We start from the raw sequence: 22,800 nt of genomic DNA on the forward strand, positions 1-22,800 counted from the left end.
GAGAGGACAGTTATTTCTAAAGAGGTCTAACAGAGAGGGATCACAACTCTTGACTTTCTTCCCAGAATATGCCTCCAAAGATGACCACAGGGACTTCGCTGGGGAACTGGAAGTTCTCTGTAAACTTGGCCACCACCCAAACATCATCAATCTCTTGGGAGCGTGTGAACATCGTGGTAAGATGCTCTTTTCCTATCTTTCCTGCCAGATTTTTTTTTTGAAATGGCACATTCCATGTTAAAATCAGTAAAGATAATAATCTTAAGAATGTTCCCCATTTTTTTAAGTCGCAGTTTCAATCCGAATGTCTAGTCCCATTTATAAATTGTGCTGAGGTTTGGTATCTTTTTGGAGGTAGGTCCTGAGGTTGGATCTTTGGCCTCTGATGTAGTTCACCATTCCTGCTCAAAGGTACCCATGGTTGCTGCACACTCCCATCCTTGCTGATCCAGAAGTTTCCTCAGCTACAATTGCTTAGGAAGATCGGGGGAGCCTTCAGCACCAGGAAGAGAGAAGTTCATTGGCTCTTCTTAATTGCCTACCTTTTCCCCTCTAAACCCAAGACACTGATACTTTGAATGTTAAATCCACGAATGCCAATAATCACCTGTAATGTGAAAGCACTGGTGATGGTTAGGATAGAATAATAACAATAATAAGTTTATATCTGATTGAGCTTTATTTTTTCCCCAAACCATTACTGGTACAATTATGGTGGAGATTTACAACTATCCTATGTCGCACATACTCTTGAAGTTCAACTTATTAATTCAGATGTTACCGAGTACTTCTGTGACTTTACTTCTGCATGCTGTCTGCGTGTACGTTCTGCAGCTACGCTTACGCGTAATTTCTCATGGAAAAGTTCACTCCCACAAAAAAGCTCCACACAGCAATTATTTACACACTTGACAACCTCTTGTTGACTTTGCAGCACAAACAGCAACAATAGAAAAGAGACTACTTCCTTTTCCTCAATTTAATAAACTAAAAATACTGGGGCTTCAAACAATTTATCATTCTGTGATCCAATAAGGGTATAATTCTGAAAGCCAGATCATGTCCCTTAGGTTAAATAATGAAGTAATGACATTTATTTTTGAGCTATTTCCTGAAAAGAGTAATCAGCATGGAACAGCAATAAATGAAAGCTAAAAAAAAAAAAAAAAGTAACCACCACCAACAGAAAACTATCTGTCTTTTAAATTTTTACCCTGTCATCATCTTAGCACATAATTGGTTGGCTCTTAAAATTTATAGTTCAGTAAGGAAGTGAGAAAGCATCGAGGTGTATCTTGCCTTACAGTACAGTGCTAGAATTTTTTTTTTTTTGCCCAGAACTTCAATGTTTTAGAAAGTGTTTGAGGTTCAAAATCATTTGACATTTTAATTTTAAAAAATGGTATACCAAAAAAAAATTTACCTTTAAAAGACAGTATAACCACTCTACCTTTCATTGATTCTAGAGATCAATGTTTTTATGAAAGATTAATTTTATTTTAAAAAAGAAGAAAATAATTTGGAATAAAACCAAGTTCTTCAAACACCTGTTGCTTTGTCCTTCTAAAAGTTTGAGTTTTCTAATTTCTCTAAGCAAAATGCAATCTCTGACATCAGACTCTGCTCACCAGTGACCTAATCAGCAATAGAGTGACTTAGTATGAGTTTTTGGGACAGAGTAGAAGCAGGAGAGAGAAAGTTGCCTGGTGGGGGTCCTTCTGCCATGAATACTGAATCTTTTTTTTTTCTTATTTTTTTAAAAATAATCTCAAGAAAAGCTAGAGACAGACTGGAATAATATGCTTGGCTCATATTAGTTCTCAATGAATACTGAATAAAAATAAAAGGTGATGTGGACCAGCTATCCTAGATCTTCTGGAGGCAAACGTATTGATTTCATTCTACTCTTCTTACTGAGGAGGTGAAAGCATTCAGGAAGTCTCCGTGTTAGTCCACATGTGGCAGGACAGAGGGGAGTGGGAAAGAGGGGACCCTGGCTTCAAGCATGGTGCCCTTTAAGCATGGCAGGAGCATGGAACTTCTCTTCCTCCTGTCGCCAGTGTTCCCAGGGTTGGTACCGCTAGACATGTTGCTTTTAGATATTGAGTTTTATAAGCAGTTCCCAGGACCATAGCACATCTCAGAAATTTCACAGCTGTTGAGGGCCACTGAGAAGGTAGTGTCTCTCCCTTTCCCCACAGGCTACCTGTACCTGGCCATCGAATACGCCCCCCATGGAAACCTCCTGGACTTCCTGCGCAAGAGCCGAGTGCTGGAGACCGATCCGGCATTCGCCATCGCCAACAGCACCGCCTCCACACTGTCCTCCCAGCAGCTCCTCCATTTCGCAGCAGACGTGGCCCGGGGTATGGACTACTTGAGCCAGAAACAGGTTTGTTGTGAGGACCTTGCTTTGGACATTTTTCCTTTGAAATTCTCTCCAGAATCAGAGTTGAGTTGAATTTCTACATTTTTCAAGTCCTCCTCCCCAGTATTTCCCCTTACAGTCTCCCTACTTTTTATCTCTTTGTTACTGTTCTATTTATACAGAAGTTAAAGCCGAACCTTTTAAAGGGTTGAATCTCAGCCAAATGCGTTTGGTGAGCTGCCGTGACCCATCTTAGCCTTATCTGGGTCCCAATGATGCACGGTAGCAGAGGACTTATGGCAACAGGAAGGTTTAGTGACTGGGTTTCTTTTCTTTCTCTCCTTCTTTCTTTTTCTTTTTTTTTCTTTTCCTTTTCCCTTTCCTTTTCTTTTTTCTTTTCCCCCTCCCCTCCCCTCTCCTCCCCTCCCCTCTCCTCTCTTTTCTTTTCCCCCTGAAATGCTTCTCCCAAGACATGGCGGGTCATTGGGCAAAATCCACTGAGGATTTTGGAGAGGAACTTAAAGGGAATTGGATTCCTCTCTTGTCTGTTTCCCAAAGTTCTTGCCCCAGTGGCTTTGTGTCAGCAGAATGAAGTGAACAAGCAAAACTGTGGAAAATACATGATGTTTTTTTAAAATTTCAGTTTATTCACAGGGATCTGGCTGCCAGGAACATTTTAGTTGGTGAAAACTATGTAGCCAAAATAGCAGATTTTGGACTATCCCGAGGTCAAGAAGTATATGTGAAAAAGACGATGGTAAGTTTGGAGAGAGACCGAGAACATACTCTCCAAGCCCTTCCCACCCCCCCACCATGGCCCTTCTCTTGGAATGCCACTGTTCTCTGGTGACTCAGGCACCTGCCTGTGTACCCCAGGAGATAATGCCCTGGCCCGACAAACATCCTTTCAGAGTTTTGACTCCTGAAATGACTGAGGGCTCCACATTTACCAGTGGAGAAGCCACTGTGGCCTGTGGCCAAGGGATGGGACACACAGGCCTCGTGGTGCAGGGACTCTGCTCTGTGTCCAGTCCAGACTCCTACGTGTCTCACCCAGAAACCTCGTAGGAGCTCCCTCCATCCCCTTTCATGCACAGCAAGCACAGGAGGGGCAGGAAAGACATTTAACATACTTTCCAAATATAAAGGAAATCAGTTAATGAGGTTCCTCAATCACAAGGAGGTCCTGTAGAGAAATTCGTAACTTCTTAAGCCCACAGAAGATGTCCCTCTTCACCAAAAGTTCTCCACTGTCTCTCTAAGCCCACCTCCGATCCACATTCACCTGATGATACCTCCTCTCCTGAACAGTGATATTTAATCTTCAAGTACAAGATTCCAGGAGAACTTCACCATAAAAAGAACTTCATCATAAAGCCCCAGAATCACTCCTTCCAGGGACATGAGAGCCGCAACACGGCGTTGCCCTGTGCTTTCCCTGCATGGGCGGGCAGGTGCAGGGCCTTGGGGCTGACCCATCCTGTAGTCATCACATGTGTTTGGTGGCTCTACCCTAGTGGCATGGCTCCCCCTTTCCTAGGTCTGATGGACATGCTTGGGTTCCGCTTTCCTGGGACTATTGCAATTTTTACATGGTCCCTTTATGTTCGTGGGTAACTAAGTGCCTCAGCCAGGCTCGGGCTTCTGTATGTATCCCCTTATTCAGGGTTTGTTTGTTTTTTTCCCCCAATACACTTATTTTAGTTACTGACAAGATAACACAATACTCAAGAATGTTTCGAAAGGGAAATGACCTAGTTCACCCCCTTGACACATTTTTCCTTTTTTACTTACTGCCTTCCACAAACCTGCATATTTTTATACAATAACTAGCCCAGTGAACATAACCATTTTGGATCTTTCCAGTCCCTTTTTGGATAAGGGTTTGAAGTGGGGCCGCTTTGGCCCTTAGGGACCATCACACACTTCCAGTGGGGCCCCCGATGCTTATCAGTGTCAATGCTTGCAGAAGCCATAGGCGACTCCCTGAGGGTTGGCTTCCAGGTATACTTTCTTCTCTAAGCTTTTCTGAACTTGCCTGACCCGAGGCAGGCACTGTTTCTCCATGGACGGGCTGGTCTTGTCTTAAAGAAGCAGGACGCACCACTCATCCATTACACTCCCCCCCCCCACCGCTCCTCCTGAGCGACCTGAAGCTTGCAGTCTTCTTCACAGAGCCCCTCCCCTTGCTTCTCTCTGGTGTTTGGGGGCTGCAGTGCTCTGGGTGCCCCTCCCCTTGCTTCTCTCTGGTGTTTGGGGGCTGCAGTGCTCTGGGTGCCCCTCCCCTTGCTTCTCTCTGGTGTTGGGGGCTGCAGTGCTCTGGGTGCCCCTCCCCTTGCTTCTCTCTGTTTTTGGGGGCTGCAGTGCTCTGGGTGCCCCTCCCCTTGCTTCTCTCTGGTGTTGGGGGCTGCAGTGCTCTGGGTGCCCCTCTCCTTGCTTCTCTCTGGTGTTTGGGGGCTGCAGTGCTCTGGGTGCCCCTCCCCTTGCTTCTCTCTGGTGTTTGGGGCTGCAGTGCTTTGGGTGCCCCTCCCCTTGCTTCTCTCTGGTGTTTGGGGCTGCAGTGCTCTGGGTGATGAGGGGGGGAAGGCACTGACACAGTTTAGACCATGACCTACACATTTTGTTTGGATGCTGTCCTCAGATCCCCAAGGAGAATGCTGGTTTGCTTAGCATTTCATAAGGGCTCAGGGATTTCTGCAGTCTTGGAGAGCTTAGGAGAAATGCTTAAAGGGGCAGAGCACTTAGATGGGTCAGAACTTGATTCTGTCTGCTAGCAGCCGGGTGAAGTGTTGTGGCAGCACGGGTTCTGGGAGGAAGGACACAGGGCCTCCAAGGTGGAGGAAAGGTGAGGGAATGGAGAGAAGCAAGCTCCCTGCAAGAAGGCTGCAGTGTGGCAAGGTACCACCAGAGGGCAGAGCGGCTACCTTCTCTGGCCTACTGTTTAAATCCACGATTTTCCACCCTCACTGCACTTTAGAATCGTCTGGGAAGCTTTTTAAAAAGTACAGATGCTGAGTCCTACAGCTGAGATGCTATGATTCAGTCGTTCTGGGGTGGGACTCCTACATCAGTCTCTGTTTAAGTCTCCCAGGTGATGCTAATATTGGAAGTGTTGCAGACTAATGTACTAAGTGACTTGGGGCTTTATTATCATTGATAGATCTATCCCCTCGTCATCGATTTATTTATGACTACAGTGTTTCATGCTTGTGCTAGGTTTTGGGGTAACATAAGTGGAGACAGTCTCCACTTTCAAAGAGTTCAGACACACAATGAACAATTGTTAGCAGTTGATGAGTGCTAAGGGCCAGGAGAGCACAAGGGAGGAGTACACACTGAACTGAGCCTGTGGGCAGTCATGAGGGCTCCCTGGAGGAGGCCAGCTCCTGGGTTTTACAAATGTTAAATAGATATTGGAGATACCTATTTAATCTATTTAATTCAGGAATGAATTGGATGACCAGGAGGGGACGGTATATATAAAAACCTAGAGCCAAACATTTGGGGGCTCAAGCAATTCGTTGTGGCTGGAGTGTATGCAGAGAAGAGGGAGAGTTAAAATTGAAGGTGGGAGGTGGAAGGGATTGTAAGGACTTCTTAACGATTCTTGAATTTCAGCTAAAAAATTTTGGATTCAGTTAAGGACTTGAGATCTTAGGACAATAAAGGACATTGAAGAACTTTAAGAAAAGGAACCATGGGGCTGGATTTGCCATTTCAAGTGGTCAGTCTGGCTGTAGTGAGGAGGACTGATCCTTAGGGAGTGAAACTCTGAAGCAGGGAGATCAGTTAAGAGGTTGTCCTCAGGTAAGAGGCGATGGTGGCCTGAACCTCGCTGAGAGAGCATGGGGGTCAGGTGGAAGTGGACAGATCCAAAAGAAGTCAAATGAGAAAAATAAAGTGAACACGGAAGTTAGTAATTGGGAGGCATGAGGTCAGAAGCTAGCGGGTACAGAAATGCAAAGACAAGACAGAAACTGTCGACGACTCTTTCCATTCCTGTGGCGGGAGGCATGATGTTGAGGATACACTGACGATGCAGGCGGGAGAAGGGACAGTTTTATAATTGAAGCTTATGTACTAATCGGGACTTGAGATCAGAAAGAGCTTCAGAATATCACTACTTGCCAAAGACCGAGGAGACCAGGACATGTTCAGTAGTTTTGGGGTCCAGGGACTCCTTGAGGTAAGCAGGGCTTACACTCTTTGCATGTCTTTGAATTTGAGAACACTCTTGCTTGTGGCACGTACCCAAACAGCAGCTCCTGATTCTGCCGGACGTTACGTCTGGGGAATTCCAAGTAGAGTTCCCTGTGGGCTTGAGTGAAGCGGAGCTCCAGGCACGCTGCGCGCCTCGGGCAGGGTCCCTGTCTCGCCTAAGTGGCATCTCCCTTTGTTCTCTCCAGGGAAGGCTCCCGGTGCGCTGGATGGCAATCGAGTCACTAAATTACAGTGTGTATACAACCAACAGTGACGTGTGAGTAAGCCTTTTGAGGGATTTTTTTTTCCCCGAAGAATAAGCATTTGACAGAGGTCTTAGAAGCAGGAATATAATATCCCTCTTGAATAAAGCTAGTCAATAAGCCCAGGAAATAAATCCATAGTCTACAAAATGAAGCCTCAGTGTAGACTGTTTTCACGGTGTAAGATCCCTGGGTGGCAGGCTGTGGGCTTCCTTCCGCCTGTCAAGGAGAAGTGGTGAATTCTCAATCTCCAGGGGAGCAAGGGGCTATGGGGCTTCCTGTGGCCTCCGCGTCCCAGACTGACCTCAGCACAAGGGGCCAGAGTGCGGAGGCAGCCCAGAATAGCTGCTGGGGTCAGAGGTGGCAGGGACAGAAGGCAGGCCAGATCAAGAGAGAATCTCTGCTCACAGCCTGCAGGGACAAGTCTCAGGCTGCTGGTGGAAGGGAGGGTTGGGAGTGAGACTTAGGCCAGATGGCCCACACCTTTACCGACAGGAGGAAAAACTGAGGTCTCGAGGGTTGAGGTGACTTGTCCAGGGAGTTTAGCTTCTGCCTGGGGAAGGGCAGGGGACTGGCGAGTTCTGTGTCCTCACTGCGTGCAACGTGCACCTGCTGTCCCCGGCACCATCTCGTGTTCTCCGCCTAAAGCGAGTGGGGGCTCTAACACGGTTTCCCTGTTAGAATCCTTCCATTGGCCTGAGAGGAGATGAACGCATACCGCATACAGGGCCCTGTCCTAGACAGTGCACACATTTAACATTTCCTCCTCTGGCAAAGCGTCAGTCACCCTGGCCAACTTGTTTGCTGATTATTGGTTTCCCTGTTGTCTCCCCTGCAGATGGTCCTATGGAGTGTTACTATGGGAGATCGTTAGCTTAGGTGAGTATCCGTGTTTATCTATCAGGTGAGACTTCAGGTGACGGGAGTGCCCGCCCCCCCCCCCCGGTAACTCCACGGGTGCCATTTTTATATATGTCCATGGCACCACCAGATGGGACTGGGAAATAGAACTTGATAGGTTTCTGTGTCTGAGTGCCCTCGTTCCCATGTTTCTGTTAGGAGAGCCCTGTATCTAAAGTCCTACTAACAGCCTGGTGGCTGTGAGCTTCGTTAGAGGTTGTCTGTGTGCAGAGATGTCACAGAACTACTGCAAGTTTGCTTCTACGGCTTGAAGATGCTACGTTACACATCCATGAAAGTCCTTTCTGAAGGCCATTTAATAGCGTGTGGAAACATGCATGCCAAAATCCAGAAAGTTCCTTATGCTAGGATCCCAGTTTTATAAATACTACGCTTGAAAAACCTGGAAGACTACACAGCAGAGTAATACACACTATTGCTTGCTTCTTACTTCTTTGTATTTTCCAAGTTTTCTCTAATGAACATGTTTTATAATTAAGATTGGGCAGGAACTATCATAGATCAAACAGGAAGTGGATAAGCTAACCGCAGCTTCCCAAGAAAGGAAAAGATACATCTCGCTGGGACACTGGACGGGTTGTACAGGCTGATTGAGGGAAGAGATACAGCACTGTGAATAAGGAGCCCTGTGCTGGGTCTTTCCACTGAGGGGATGGCCACACTGCAGTGCGGTTCATGGCGTACGTGCAGCTGTGCTGTGGGGTGGGTTTGCTCGGAGAGGAAGGTCATGCTGGGTGGGCACCCTCCCTTGACACACCCTTTCTCGCAGTCTCTCGGCTTGAGAGGCTCAGGCAGGAGACGTTGCATTCCACACTAGCAGGGGCTTAGGGCAACATGGTTTTGTGTCTTCCAGGTGGCACCCCCTACTGCGGGATGACATGTGCGGAACTGTACGAGAAGCTGCCCCAGGGCTACAGACTGGAGAAGCCCTTGAACTGTGATGACGAGGTGTAAGTCACCCTAGGGCCCTTTCATCTTGACCTTTCCCATGTGTTTCTTGGACAGACGGACTCAAACGGAGGGGTTACCTGATTCACACACACATCGTGATCCCAAACAGCCAAAGTAAGGGGTGAGGGGTTCCTTAAACTAAGACCGTTCTACAGTGGGCAGGGAGTTAAGCGCTTTATCGGCATAGAAATCCAGGAGGAACGTAAGCCGATGATATCAGGAAGGTGGAAATGAGGAAAGGCAACAAATGCAGAAAGGATCTGAAATAAATTCATGAATAAATGTATGAAACCTTGAGGCTAACTTTGGGGATAGATTTCAGAGCTGTGACATTAGGAAGATGGATCTTCTTTTGTCACAGAATCTTGATTCTGCAAGGATAATTTTCCAGGAGTAAGAATTATTCCCCAGGGAAGAATGGTTAGCTTTTGTGTGCCCACCGTTCCCAGAAGGACCTGAAGGCAGATGTGCAAGGGCAAGGCTCTGGGTTCAGCAAAGAATGTGTTGTCCTCACGAGCCACTTCTAAGTGTGGTATTAATTAGGTCACTGGTACAAAAGGCATGAACCTGGACCCTGCTAGGTTGCTGGCCTCCGGGGCACAGAAGGCTCCCCCTGAGGCATTGGTTCCCAATGTGAAATTCAGAGCTCCACCCCCAGACATTGCTTCTGTAGGTTTAGGGTGGGTCCCCGGAATCTGCATTTTAATAATGCAAGCGGTTCTGACCCCACTTGGAAGAGTACTGCCGGAACAGACCGGTGCTTCCCAGACTATGGTCCTGGGCCAGGCAAGATGCAAACAGAGGATACAAGAGGGAAGGAGCTCTGTCGTCACCTACGTGGGGCAGGCACTGGGTCAAGTCAGGTTACACAGGTTTTTTTGTTTGTAAAGGCAAGACTTCTCAAGCTTTACTCTGCTAATCCCTGAGAGGATGGTGCAATAGGTGGCATCTTGCAAATTTATTAGAGCATGGAGCCTTTTTTAAAAAAAAATGAATTGCTACCATTTTGAGAGATGTAGTATTCCAAGGGAGACGCTGCCCTAGACACATGAGTCAGTTCTTTCCAGATCATCAGAAGAGCTGAGACCAAGATCCCGGAGGAACGGTACTCAGGATAGGCACTAGTTTTACTGACAGAAGGAAGGGGGAACGTGTGGAGGGAGCGGGGAGGCCAGCTAGAAACTCGCTGCTCTGCTTTTGTGCTGCTGGTTAAGCGGAGATGCCCATGTGTGAAATGGCTTCATTCTCTTCTCTCAGTTTCCATACCCCACCCCAGGACAGGCCCAGGACTGAAGCGGAGTCCCAGAGTTCACTGCTTAACTCTTTGTTTTCAAAGGTATGACCTCATGAGGCAGTGCTGGCGGGAGAAGCCTTATGAGAGGCCCTCGTTTGCCCAGATCCTGGTGTCCTTAAACAGGATGCTAGAGGAACGCAAGGTGAGCATGGACTGCCAGGCAGACCCTGGAGTCACAAATAAAAAATAAAATAAAAATAGCTGATACAATTCAAGTCATTCTGGGCATAGCCCGAGGCAATAGAGGGACGTAGGACGTGGCCCCAGCTGTGAGGATGTTACAGTGTCAGAGTTCATAAGATTTCCATAAGAGTCACACCCAGTAGAACAGAGAGAACAGAATCCTCCGAGCTAGTAGGAACCTCATCAGTCATCGAGTGTGACTCTTGAATTTTACAGATGAAATCTGTACAAAGAGGTGAGAGACATGTGTCCAAGGACACACAGCTGGTAGATGGCACAGCCTCGTCTGCAGGTTCCTGGGGGGAGGGTCAGGAATTCTGTGAAAAGGTCTAGCAGGTAGTTGGCTATACTGATCTGAGGTTGAAAAGACAAATCTAGGTTAGGGAAAGTCACCCGAGTGGTAATTAAACCCGAGAAGTGGGGAAATGGGGACTGAGAGACTGTGGTCCCTCCAGAAATGTCCCAGAGAGACAAGAAAGAATGGCCTAGAGACCGAGGAGTGTAACAGGGTAAAGTCTTAAGTGCAGAAGGCAAGGGATCCATTTCAGGAAGAAAGCTGTCAAATACAACATGAGGACTGAGGCCAGAAGAACGTGCCCCAGGGTACCTAGTATTTGAATTGAAACAAGTTAAGGAAACTCGGGTCTGACTATTCCTGCCCCTGGCGGTGGCAGGACTGAGGAAGCCTGTGTCTCTGAACCACTCTTGCTTCCACAGACCTACGTGAATACCACGCTTTATGAGAAGTTTGCCTATGCCGGGATTGACTGCTCTGCAGAAGAAGCAGCTTAGAACAAACCACATCCGTCTGGATGTGATGTTGCTCCTTCCCGGCATGTCGGACCCTCGATGCCAAGAAAGCCAGCAAGACTCTGCCAAGAGAGGTGACACAGAATATAAAAATGTATATATATATTGCTGGATGTCTGGGACGTGACCACGAAAACCCCTGTGTGTGAATCTGTAGTACACTTTGACCCTACTAGGACTGTATATACTGTTTGGAGTAAGAATGTGCTGAAATCCGAATGCCTGTTTGTGGTTTCATATGCAATAATATATTTTTCTAAAAATATGGACTTTACAGGAAGGTGTGCGCGTACAATTACTATGATGCCTAACTCATTATCACCTTGGATGTTTTTGATATTTACCTTCATAGTGAATGCTATAAAACGTTTTGCTGTGTGGAAGAAAGATGTTGTTACTAAACCTCACACCCACCCTGACAGCACTGGTGAGGGAAGTAGGGGAAATAGGTTAGTCAGGACATAGGTGAACATTTGAAAGAGATTCTCCCTTCCATCTCTAAACTTTCTCCCTCAACTGTAGAAGCCATTTCAATTTCATTTGGTCATTGGACACCTTTGTCATGTGTTTCCGGAGCCCCCAAGTCAATCCAGAGTGCTACCATCGAAAAATAGACTTAAATCTCTTTCCATAGAAGTCTAAGGATCTTTAGAGAAGTACAAGTTTGATAAATTAATGGGATTTAATTTTAGTTTCTCTGGTGACCTTGATTTGTGTATTTTAAGAAATCGAGTAGGAAACCTGGGGTTCTATTTGGGAGACATGTGACATTTGTATCAACAGAACATCCCTCCACGTACCACGCATTGTAAAGTTTCCGCGTTGATCGATTGTGAGTTTACAGTTTATACCATAGGCACACGTTGCCCTGAGATCGTATAGTAAGTGAATAAATGTCTTGCCTACCTGTTTTTCGTCCAGGAATGTTTCTCACAGGTCTTGCCAGATGTCTTTATTAGACTTTCAAGTTACCGTCCTCCAACTTTGTCAGTAAGATGCCCATAGTGCTGTGAGTGGGGTACTCCACTGACATGCTCTCTCCAGCTTGCAGCACTGGAAACATCGAGAAGTGTTCTGTCTAGTCCCCTTTCTTGCAGCAGGGCCCTGTGTCTTCAGTAGTGCTCCAGTGTCAACTGAGGGCTTAGAATTGGAATCTCTTTTAACTGTGACAGTGTGAAATCGTTCAACAGAGAGCGTTAAGTTTCCTATTCCTGCCACTTAACCCACCTCGTGTAGTCAGAAACAACAGCAGATTCAGGTGGAGACAGCACCAGCAAGGCTGCTGGCGTACCGCGAATCAACAGATGGAAACTCAATGAAGAGCCCTGGAACACTGGTCCAGACATCTGTAATAGCTCCTGGGGCTTTTTACCCACGTGTTGTAGAGACACTCCTGACAGCGCTTAGTTTGGAAGTACATGGAACCGAACAAGGATGATCTGAAAATGCAGATAATCCCTTCAAATTTTGCATATGGCTTTGGAACAAACTTTAAGGTTTTTTTTTTCCTGTAAAAGTTTGACCTTCTTCATTATATATTACTTAAATTCATAATGATCTAAATTTGAAATATTTTGTTTCACATCAAGTACATGACAAGCGACCTGGCTAAGAAGTACATGGGACAGCAAGAAAAAGATGTCCAGGGATCATTAAGTTACTTGTAAGGCACAATACGAAGGTGGCCAAACTGAAGTACGTTTGAGGGCATATCCTCACAAGCAACTGTCAGAAGGTAACTGGCGTGCTTCCGGCACAGAGACCGTGCTATCGATTACGCTGACTTACCTGTACTATTGGGAGTGAAACCGTTGTAATTTTGTAGCATGTTAGCAACATTAATATTGAAGATTCATACAGTAATCAAACTGAATAAAGTCCTGTACTTTCCACGTTATCAGAAAGCAAGAAAGATGGAGCTAACTCCTCACAGGAATGAGACAATTCAGGGATTGGGAATACAGGTTAGTGTGTTTAGAAGATCGCTAGGACACGGCCTTAAAAAAAGGAGTAGGTATGAATTAAAATCCAGTCACAATACACCGGTTAGAATAAGAACACATTACACAATAGCCAAATAAGCAAAATCTTTATGTTAACAGAGTACACGGAAAACTTTACATTTACTTTGTGAGGAAAATCTGTTCTATTTACCTATGAGACCTAAAAAAAAATTCTGTTAGGTAAATACGGCTTTAGGTATTTGGAGAAAAAAAGAAATGTACGTAACTGGAGACGTGACCCTTATGGAGGTCACAGGCCCACTGCTTCAACTGTAAACCATACTCCATTGTCACACGTGATCCATGAAGAGGAGTCAAAAATTCAAACCAACTTAATCCTTCCCACTAACCACTCCACAACCCCCTCATAACTTCTGAAATAAACTGTGGAAATTTAACCTTGAAAATGTAATAAATAAACCTCAACAGCATGTTTCTTTCTCCTCTTTGAAGAAAAAGGTCAAGAAAGTTCATACCATCACAGACCCAACTCTATTGCCAGCAGCAGAGACATCACTGAAACAACACTGCAGGGTTGAAGATATGCTCAGGCAAAGGGATTACTTCTTTCCTTTCAGGTCTTCTTTTACCTTCCAGAGAACCAGTTCCATGCAGGCAGTTGCATTTTCCCTTGAATCGTGACCTCCAAACAGTACAGAACATAAGACAACATGTCAGACCTACCATGACTGCATCCATAATACCACGCACGGCTGTTCTCAAAACGAAGCCTTGAGTTCATGTTGATAAAAAATTAACCCTGGGCACTTACCAAATATGATTCTGATGGCTTTGCAAAGATTATACATAAATCTAGATTAGCAAACATTCCTATGTAGCCTGTCCTCACACTGTCACTACCTTGCTGTGACAAGATGGCACATTGTAACCGTTTCCATCTACCTCTTTTCCAGAGAAAGAGAACAACAAATTGGCAGGTATTAGTAAACAATCTGGCAAAAAGCCAAAAATAGAGAGTGCTAGAAAAAGTACAACTCTCTACACAAAGAATGACCTTAGATACAAGTGGGTGAAATGTACCCAAAATATAAAGTCTACAGTTCTGATGAGAATAATAAATGATGAGATTAAATGAGAAAAAGCGTATGATCAGCATGTCTAAAATGGTATGGTATTTTTCATTTGTGTTATTCTGGGGAAAAATGGCACATTATATGTTTATATAAGCTGTTTTTTGTTAAGTGAAATATTTTCCTAAGGTTCAAGACGGTTTTCAATAGAACACATTACATTTTAAAATAGAATTTTGTAGGCGTTTTTTGAGATGTATTTTTAGCAAAACAGATTAAAGACCCACTGTGAGACAGCAGTAGTGTCTAACAGACAAAGAATGAAAGAATAAAGACCATAGTACAGTTGGTATTTTGTACAATCAGTGACAGGATCAGAGGGCCTTCCCATATCTTAAGTATCTTTAGAAACACAACACTGTAACGTAAATTTTAACATACGCAGAATTTTCTTAGAATTCTATATTGTGCAAAAGAGGAACCTACATGGGTGTGCATGAACATATAGGGTAACTAACCTCCAATCCAAGGCAGACACTGCTCAACTGTGCATATGGCAATGCCACTAACAGGGGAGTTGGTAGCTATACTTGCTGTACTTGATTAACTTGTTTAATGTCGGGCATATTTCATCAGAAAAAACAGAAGATGTTCTGAGAGCAAGATACACAACCCAGTATAAATCAAGTGCACATATGATGAATCTACTGAATCTGAACTACACTTTTTTTTTTTAAAGATTTTATTTATTTATTCGACAGAGACAGAGACAGCCAGCGAGAGAGGGAACACAAGCAGGGGGAGTGGGAGAGGAAGAAGCAGGCTCATAGCAGAGGAGCCTGACGTGGGGCTCGATCCCACAACACCGGGATCACGCCCTGAGCTGAAGGCAGACGCTTAACCGCTGTGCCACCCAGGCGCCCCTGAACTACACTTTTTCTAACAGAACACACACAATTTACTCTGGATGAGATGACCTGAACCCAGTAAATCTTGGAATCTCATTCAATGGAAAGCTCATAGAGGTACCCAGCAAAATTTAGACTGGAATTAGATTTCCACACCAATAAAAGTTTTATACGTGAACTCAAGGGCTAGGTAACTTGCCAAAGAATGATCTGGCCGTCATTCTCTGTGTAATGGCTATTCTGATGCCTGTGGAAGATCCAGGATGACACCAGGCAGTGGGCATTTTAGTGCTATTTACATAAGCAGATGCGTTAGGGTTCTCTCCCTGCTAGGAGAGAATACATAAAGAAAAACTTAAGCATTTCGGGGAGCAGACCTTTTACCATGAACCCCATGGTTTGTTTACTTGAGTCAAACTTAGGATCCTGATACTAATCATAAGCAAACAGGCTCTTACCATTGTCCTGAATGATTCTCTGCAGGTGGTCAGCCACTAGACTCTTGAGGGATCTTCTGTGAGGCAAGCCTAGCCGATGAGGAAACAGAACTGTTGTGTCCACAACTGAAGTATGAATCAGCTGTCAAATGAAAGAGAAAATCTTATCAGAAGCTCTCCCCAAAGAATAGCAGCCCTGATAGCAGCAACAATCGTTGTAGGGGGAGGACTATGCTCCGCGGGCAGGGAGCGTGAGGCAGCTGCGACGTTATCAGTCACTAAGCACTCCACATGGATTAATCATTACAAGCTGCAGACTAACATAATGAGGTAGTTATTTTATTGTCCCTTTTATGATATGTGCCCTTTTTACAACCAAGGGCACTGCAGCTCTGAGAGACGAAGAACTGAGTAGACTGTCCGGAAGTCAAATCTAAGCAGTCTGACTTGTGGATCCACTTTCCTGTTGTGAGCACCACCAGGGGGCAGCATGTGCAGACAGCTTCCACCCAAGACTGGGGTAGATGCAGAGCCATGCTCCTCCCACCTTGGGACTCCACTGGGCAGGGGGCACACCTAAACTTAGCACATGCCCTACCACATGTTAGTAGTCTACTTGTCTGTGTCTGGGGAGGGGGCATGGACAAGGGCCCTGTCCCGTCTATGTCCAAATTTCCTGTGCTTATTTATACATGAAAGATAATGCATACATTTTCACTGAAGTTTCATAAAGCAGAAAATTAGATAAAAAGAAGAGCACTCAGATAACTGAGAGCCTAGAAAGTGAGGTACCAGTTTGGATTCCTGAGGAGGGGAGCTGTATTTTGAAAGGAGCATAGAAGATGATTAGCTTCAAGAGTAATTTAAAGACTCATTGAAAAATGAGTAGTTGGAAAATTAACAGCACCTAGTCTGCCATGTTTAGAAGCACTGCAAATTCTCCTTTAATGTGTCAACTACCAACGAGACACCAGTTCCTGGCTGCGGGGTACTGAGTAAATAAAAGACGATGGTGGTAGAATTAGAGAAAAATAGGAAAATCCATGAGTTATCTGGACAGAAGAAACAGACTGATTACAACGAAGAATCATGATGGTTTAAAATTCTCTGATCCGGGAGACAGGTGGAATAAAATGGTTCCTGAGAAATGAAAGACAGTCATGGTGAGAAGTTCAGATTGAGAGGTGAGGTCTCTGAGGCGACAGGAGGACATACCTGAGAGAACTTTCTCAAAGAAAACTTATGTCCATCCCCACCTCTCTTTTCGCATAGTTTGGTAGGTGTGGGTGGAAGCACATCCCAGTTTTATCCGTCACATGCAAAGACAGCACTGCTACTGGAACCAAATGTATACTTTGAATGCCAGGTGCTTTACAGAGAACAAGGCTGACATTCACATATGAAATTTAAATGGCTTTATTTGTATTCTTGCACTAAAGAACTAGCCCTCCTCTGCGTGAAGGTAAGTCCTGGGGTGCCTAGAACAAATAATCAGCAAAGGTCTCCAAAGGTCGAGAGTGGTGCTATGCAAGTGGTAAGCCACCAGCTGCATGTGGCTAATTAAATTTAATATAATCAATGAAAAAATCATTTTTTCAGTCACATTAGACATTGTAAATGTTCAATAACCAAGTGTGGCTAGTGTCTACCATATTAGATAGTGAAAATATAGAAAGTTCTGTTGGATACCAGTGTTCTTGGACAAGGGGTGGCCACCAAACTCTTAAAAACGCCAAGCTGTAAATATTTTGGGCTTGCAGACCACACAGCCTCTGTTGTAACTATTTAACAATGCAGTTGTAGAATGAAAGCAGCCACAGAAAATACAGAAGTGAATGGGGGTAGTGGGTCAAAAATAGGTGGCCAGCACCGGCCATGGTGTTCCAACTCCTGTTCTAGAACACAGAGCAAAGAACAGATAATTTTAACCTGAAGTCCATTAAGAGGTAGATTTTCAAGTCTATCATGCCAATAAAAATGAACATGACATTTGATTTTGAGCTTACCCGTAAAACCTACCTGGCAATGTGAGAAAGTATCTCCAAGTAGGTGAATAAAATAACATGTCAGATAAACTTAGTCTCACCCACTTGAATATTAAAGACAATGTCAAACAATGATTTTGGTTTTATCCTAATGGATTTTCTTTTTGATTTGGATGAGCCAAATGCATTCAGCTGTCTTACATGCTTCTAGTTTATGATGGTTGGACTATATTATCAACAGGGACAGCAATTCTTTTCTTCTTAGTTAACAGGGCAAATCAACAATCAATGATAATGGAATGGCGAGGACTACCCTCTTAACACATACTGTTCTGTAAAAGTATGAGGCTGTAATTCTTTACCTTAAGAGCATACAGATTATGTTCAAAGCTATGTCCAATTAGTACAGTGTCGGCACTGAACAGGTTCAACAGGATGGCTTGGACATCACGGATTGATGTTTTAGTGTTCTTCAGGTCATCTTCGACCACACCGGAAAACCTGCCCCAGTAAGACACACAATGCAAGAAGGTAAATCGCTGGATTTCATCTGTTAGAGTTAGAACACATCACTGACCCAATGTGACAAACACTCACTGAACAAAACAAAGATCTTACTTATGACCATCAGCTACCCCTTTACTAGCTTATATTTGTAAAATGTAATTTAGATTAATTAATGTGAAGCTGGGAGGGGGGAGACATAACGAGTCCATCTAGTTCCTTTGAGCTCTCTTTGTATACTCCGAGATTTATCTCCCATTAAAGTAAGCCTAAAACAGCCACTGTGGAAAATGATACGGAAATTCCTCAAAAAATTAAAAATAGAAATACCACATGATCCAATAATTCCACTACTGGTTATTTACCCAAAGAAAACAAAAACATGAATTTAAAAAGATATATGCACCCCTGTGTTTACTGCAGTACTACTTATAATAGCCAAGATATGGAAGCAGTCTAAGTGTCCACTGATGGATAAAGAAGATGTGGTGTAGGTACACACACACACACACACACACAGACACACACACACACAGGAACGCTGTGCATGATTAAAAAAGAATGAGATCTTGCCATTTATGACAACATGGATGAACCTAAGGGTATTATGCTAAGTGAAATAAGACAGACTGAGATTTCACTCATATGTGGAATCCAAAAAACAAATAAACAAAAAGCAGAATGAGACCTACAAATATAGAGAACTAATGGTTGCCAGAGGGAAGGGGAATGGGAGGATGGCCATAATGGGCAGAGGGGGGTGGAAGATGCTTTTAGTGATGGAGTAAATGAGTTATGGGAATAAAAGGTACAGTGTGGGGAGTATAGTCAATAATATTTTAATAGTGCTGTATGGTGATAGACGGTAGACACCTGTGAGCATAGAATAACAGATGTTGAATACCAATGTTTTACACTTGAGACTATGTAACATTGTATGTCGACTATACTCAAATAATAAAAAAATATAAAACCGAAAGATGAAATATGGGTAGCATGGAAGAGCCCTAGGCAGAGCCCAGATAACCTAAGTTTGAACTAAGCTATGACTCTACTACTTATTTACTGTATTTGGGTTTTTTACTGTTTTATTTATTAAGGTTTTAAATTTTAATTCCAGGATATTTAACATACAGTGTTATATTAGTCAGGTGTAGAATATAGTGATTCAACAATTCTATACATTACTCAGTGCTCATCATGGTAAGTGTACTCTTACTCCCTTTCACCTATTTCCCCATCCCCCCACCCCCTCCCCTCTGGTAAATATCGGTTTGTTCTCTATAGTTAAGAGTCTGCTTGTTGGTTTGTTTCTTTTCTCTCTCTCTCTCTCTCTCTTCCCTATGATCGTTTGTTTTGTTTTCTTAAATTCCACATATGACTGAAATCCTATGGTATTTGTCTTTCTCTGACTTATTTCCCTTGGCATTATACTCTCTAGCTCCGTCCATGTTGTTGCAAATGGCAGGATTTCATTCTTTTTTATGGCTGAATAATATTACATATATATATATACACACACACACACACACACACACACACACACACATATATACACACACACATACTCCATCTTCTTTATACTTATTATATTTGTTTTTCAGAAAGTTAACCTTCTGGTCTAAGTCTTATCTGCAAAGTTATTTACCAATCTTAACAGCTTGTGAGGACCAATGAAATACATGCAGAAAACTATGCTAGTGGCATCCATGAAGCACATTCTAAATAACTGTCCAGAAACATGGCTACTGCTATGCTTTACTGCAATCTAGGAGAAAAGAGAGAGATAAAAATACTGGGAAAGTATTTTTAACTTAAACTATATATTGATATTATTGTCTTCCGTAAACAAAACATACAGCTCCACTTTTATTTAATGTGGTATAGTAAGTATTAGCTAGAGCAACGAGGCAGGAAAAAGAAATAAAAGGCATCCAAATCGGAAAGGAAGAAGTCTCAAACTGTCACTGTTTGCAGATGACATGATTTTATATATAGACAATCCAAAGATGTCACCAAAAAAACTGTTAGAATAAATGAGTTCAGTAAATTTGTAGGGTCCAAAAATCAATATACAAAAGTCTATTGCATTATTTATATACTAATAATGAAATTTCACTAAAAATTAAGAAAATCCCATTTACAAGCATAAAATACCTAGGAATAAATTTAATCAAAGAGATAAAAGACTTATACACTGAAAACCAAGACACTGATAAAAGAAATTGAAGGGGACACCAGTAAATGCAAAAATATTCCATGCTCATGGATTGGAAGAACGCTGTTAATATTGCCATATCACCCAGAGCAGTCTACATATCTAATACAACCTGTATCAAAGTTCCAATGGCATTTTTCATAGAAATAGAACCATTGTAAAAATTTGTATGGACCCACAAAAGATCCTGAATAGCCAGAGCGATCTTGATAAAGAACAACAAAGTCGGAGGCATCACACTTCCTGATGTCAAACAATATCACAAAGCTATGGTATTCAAAACAGTATGGTATTGGCATAAAGACAAATGCAGAGACCAATGGAACAGAACAGAGAGTCCAGAAATAAACCCACACATATATGATCAATTAATCTAGGACAAAGAAAGAAAAAATACACCATGGAGAAAGGACAGTCTCTTCAATAAGTGGTGTTGGGAAAACTGGACAGCCACAGGCAAAAGAATGAAAGTGGACTACTATCTTATGCCATACTCAAAAATTAACTCAAAATGAATTAGAGACTTGATTGTAAGACCAGAAACCACAAAACTCCTAGAACAGGCAAAAAGCTCCTCAACATTGCTTTTAGTCATTTTTTTGGATCTGAATCCAAAGCCAATGGCAACAAAAGAAAAAAAAAAAAGGTGGGGGGGACTACCTTACACTAAAAAGCACAGTTAAAGATACCATCAACAAAATAACCCACGGAATGGGAGAAGGTATTTGCATATCACTTATCCAATGAGGGGTTAATATCCAAAGTATATGTAGAACTTCTACAACTCAACAAAAAAATCCCAATCTGATTAAAAAACGGGCAGAGGATCTGAATAGACTTTTTGCAAAGATATACAGATGACCAACAGACACATGAAAAGATGCTTGATACCACTCATCATCAGGGAAATGCAAATCAAAACCACAATGAGATACCACCTCACACCTGTTAGAATGGCTACTGTCAAAAAGAAATAACAAGTGTTGGTAAGGATGTGGAGCAAAGGGAAACTTCATGCACTGCTGGTGGTAATATAAATTGGTGCAGCCAATATACTGCCAGTATACAGTATATTATGGTACATAGCCATATACTATGAAAAACATGGAGCTTCCTCAAACAAGTAAAAACAGAACTACCATATGATCCACTAACTATACTTCTGGGTATTTATCTGAAGAATATGAAAGCACTAATTTGAAAAGACGTATGTACTCCAGTGTTTATTGCAGCATTATTTTCAATGGCCAAGATATGGAAACAACCTGAGTATTCACTGATGGATGAATGGATAAGAAGATGCAGCATAATATCTACAAAGAAATATCACTTAGCTCTAAAGAAAAATGAAATCTTGCCATTTGTGACAACATGGATGAACCTTGAGAGTATTAGGTTAAGTGAAATAAATCAGAGAAAAACAAATACCATATGATTTCACTTATATGTGGAATCTAAAAAAACAAATGAACAAATAAAACTCATAGATACAGAGATCAGAATGGCGGTTTCCAGAGGGGAAGGCGGTTGAGGGTAGGAAAAAAACGGGTTAAGGAGACCAAGAGGTACAAATTTCCACTTGTAAGTCAAGGGGATGTAATGTACAGCATGGGGACTATAATCATTAATACTATCCTGTAAATTTGAAAGTTGTTTAAAAAGTAAATCTTAAAAGTTCTCACAAGAAAAAGGTTTTTAAACTTTGTATGGTGACAGATGATAACTAGTCTTATTGTGATCATTTCACATGCAAATGACAAATCATTATATTGTACACCTGACTATGTATGCCAATTATACTTGAATAGTTAAAAAAAAAAAGATACCTGGCTCCATTACCAAGCTTAGGGAATGTGATACATAGTTAATCAAATATTTGGATTAAGAGGAAATTATCATGGAGTACTTGGGCTTGTTTTAAAATAGTTTTTAAAAATTCAAGGCACTGAATACATTTGAAGTTTTTTTGAGACTCAAAAATTATTTATAATGCAAGCGCTTCAGTTATCATTTTGTCACTATGAATATCAATAATTACCAAATATTTCCTGACTTGTTCCAAAAAGCAGTTAGGAAAGATTCCATTAAAACCATGAAAGAATAAATACCGCTAGAAGTACAGTAACATTAAGTATATTACAATTTTGTCTATAAACACCAATAAAGCTGAAAAAAACCCCAGTAAAATAGGGCTATTCGAATATGGCAAAAACGAGCAGGAAAAAAAATCCAAAGAGGTCATGAGAAAGATTAGTATACAAAATGTATTTTCCGATAACAGCAACCTTTACTGAGTTTTTATGCATATAACCATTTTTATGAACTGTGAGGGAATTTAGGTTAAAAAATGCTTATTAGAATTCTCTATAAATATTCTCAATATTTATCATCAAAACAACTTTTAATTTACATGACCACTTTGTTTTATTGTGTTCCAAAACTACAGACATATACATATTATGTAGTATATGATACAAATACTTCATATACAATATTATATATTGTATATATACTACACTATATTATAATATACATAATATATAATGTAGTATAGTATAATATAGTATATAGTATACACACTATATATGTATATGTATATACAAGTCATATTTTTATATATATAAACAAATCATATATAAACACACATATGTAAATGACTAATTTTCAGTACTATTGGAGAATGTATTAAAAAATTGAATAAATACAGTCACATGAATAATAAAC

The 22,800-nt window shown here is 42.3% G+C and overlaps 2 protein-coding genes across 3 annotated transcripts in view; one reads left to right on the forward strand and one right to left on the reverse strand.

Moving 5' to 3' along the window:
- The window catches only part of TEK (TEK receptor tyrosine kinase), a 94,567-nt gene extending 81,257 nt beyond the window's left edge, over nucleotides 1-13,310 (forward strand). For both annotated transcript variants that reach the window (XM_002925947.4, XM_011233257.3), the window contains exons 16-23: nucleotides 66-176; nucleotides 2,202-2,392; nucleotides 3,012-3,125; nucleotides 6,775-6,845; nucleotides 7,670-7,710; nucleotides 8,606-8,702; nucleotides 10,040-10,139; nucleotides 10,898-13,310. In XM_002925947.4, the coding sequence (XP_002925993.1) occupies nucleotides 66-176; nucleotides 2,202-2,392; nucleotides 3,012-3,125; nucleotides 6,775-6,845; nucleotides 7,670-7,710; nucleotides 8,606-8,702; nucleotides 10,040-10,139; nucleotides 10,898-10,972 (800 nt within the window). In that variant the 3' untranslated portion in view covers nucleotides 10,973-13,310. The remainder of the gene's footprint in view (nucleotides 1-65; nucleotides 177-2,201; nucleotides 2,393-3,011; nucleotides 3,126-6,774; nucleotides 6,846-7,669; nucleotides 7,711-8,605; nucleotides 8,703-10,039; nucleotides 10,140-10,897) is intronic.
- Nucleotides 13,311-13,458: 148 nt separating this feature from the next.
- LOC105240563 (RNA exonuclease 1 homolog) overlaps nucleotides 13,459-22,800 on the reverse strand; it is a 39,890-nt gene continuing 30,548 nt past the window's right edge. The window contains exons 13-15 of the mRNA XM_034663991.1: nucleotides 17,717-17,855; nucleotides 15,391-15,511; nucleotides 13,459-13,636 (exon numbers count right to left, since the gene is read on the reverse strand). Coding sequence (XP_034519882.1) covers nucleotides 13,554-13,636; nucleotides 15,391-15,511; nucleotides 17,717-17,855 — 343 coding nt within the window. The 3' untranslated portion in view covers nucleotides 13,459-13,553. The remainder of the gene's footprint in view (nucleotides 13,637-15,390; nucleotides 15,512-17,716; nucleotides 17,856-22,800) is intronic.

Source organism: Ailuropoda melanoleuca, chromosome 7, assembly GCF_002007445.2.
Source record: "Ailuropoda melanoleuca isolate Jingjing chromosome 7, ASM200744v2, whole genome shotgun sequence".
NCBI lineage: Eukaryota > Metazoa > Chordata > Mammalia > Carnivora > Ursidae > Ailuropoda > Ailuropoda melanoleuca.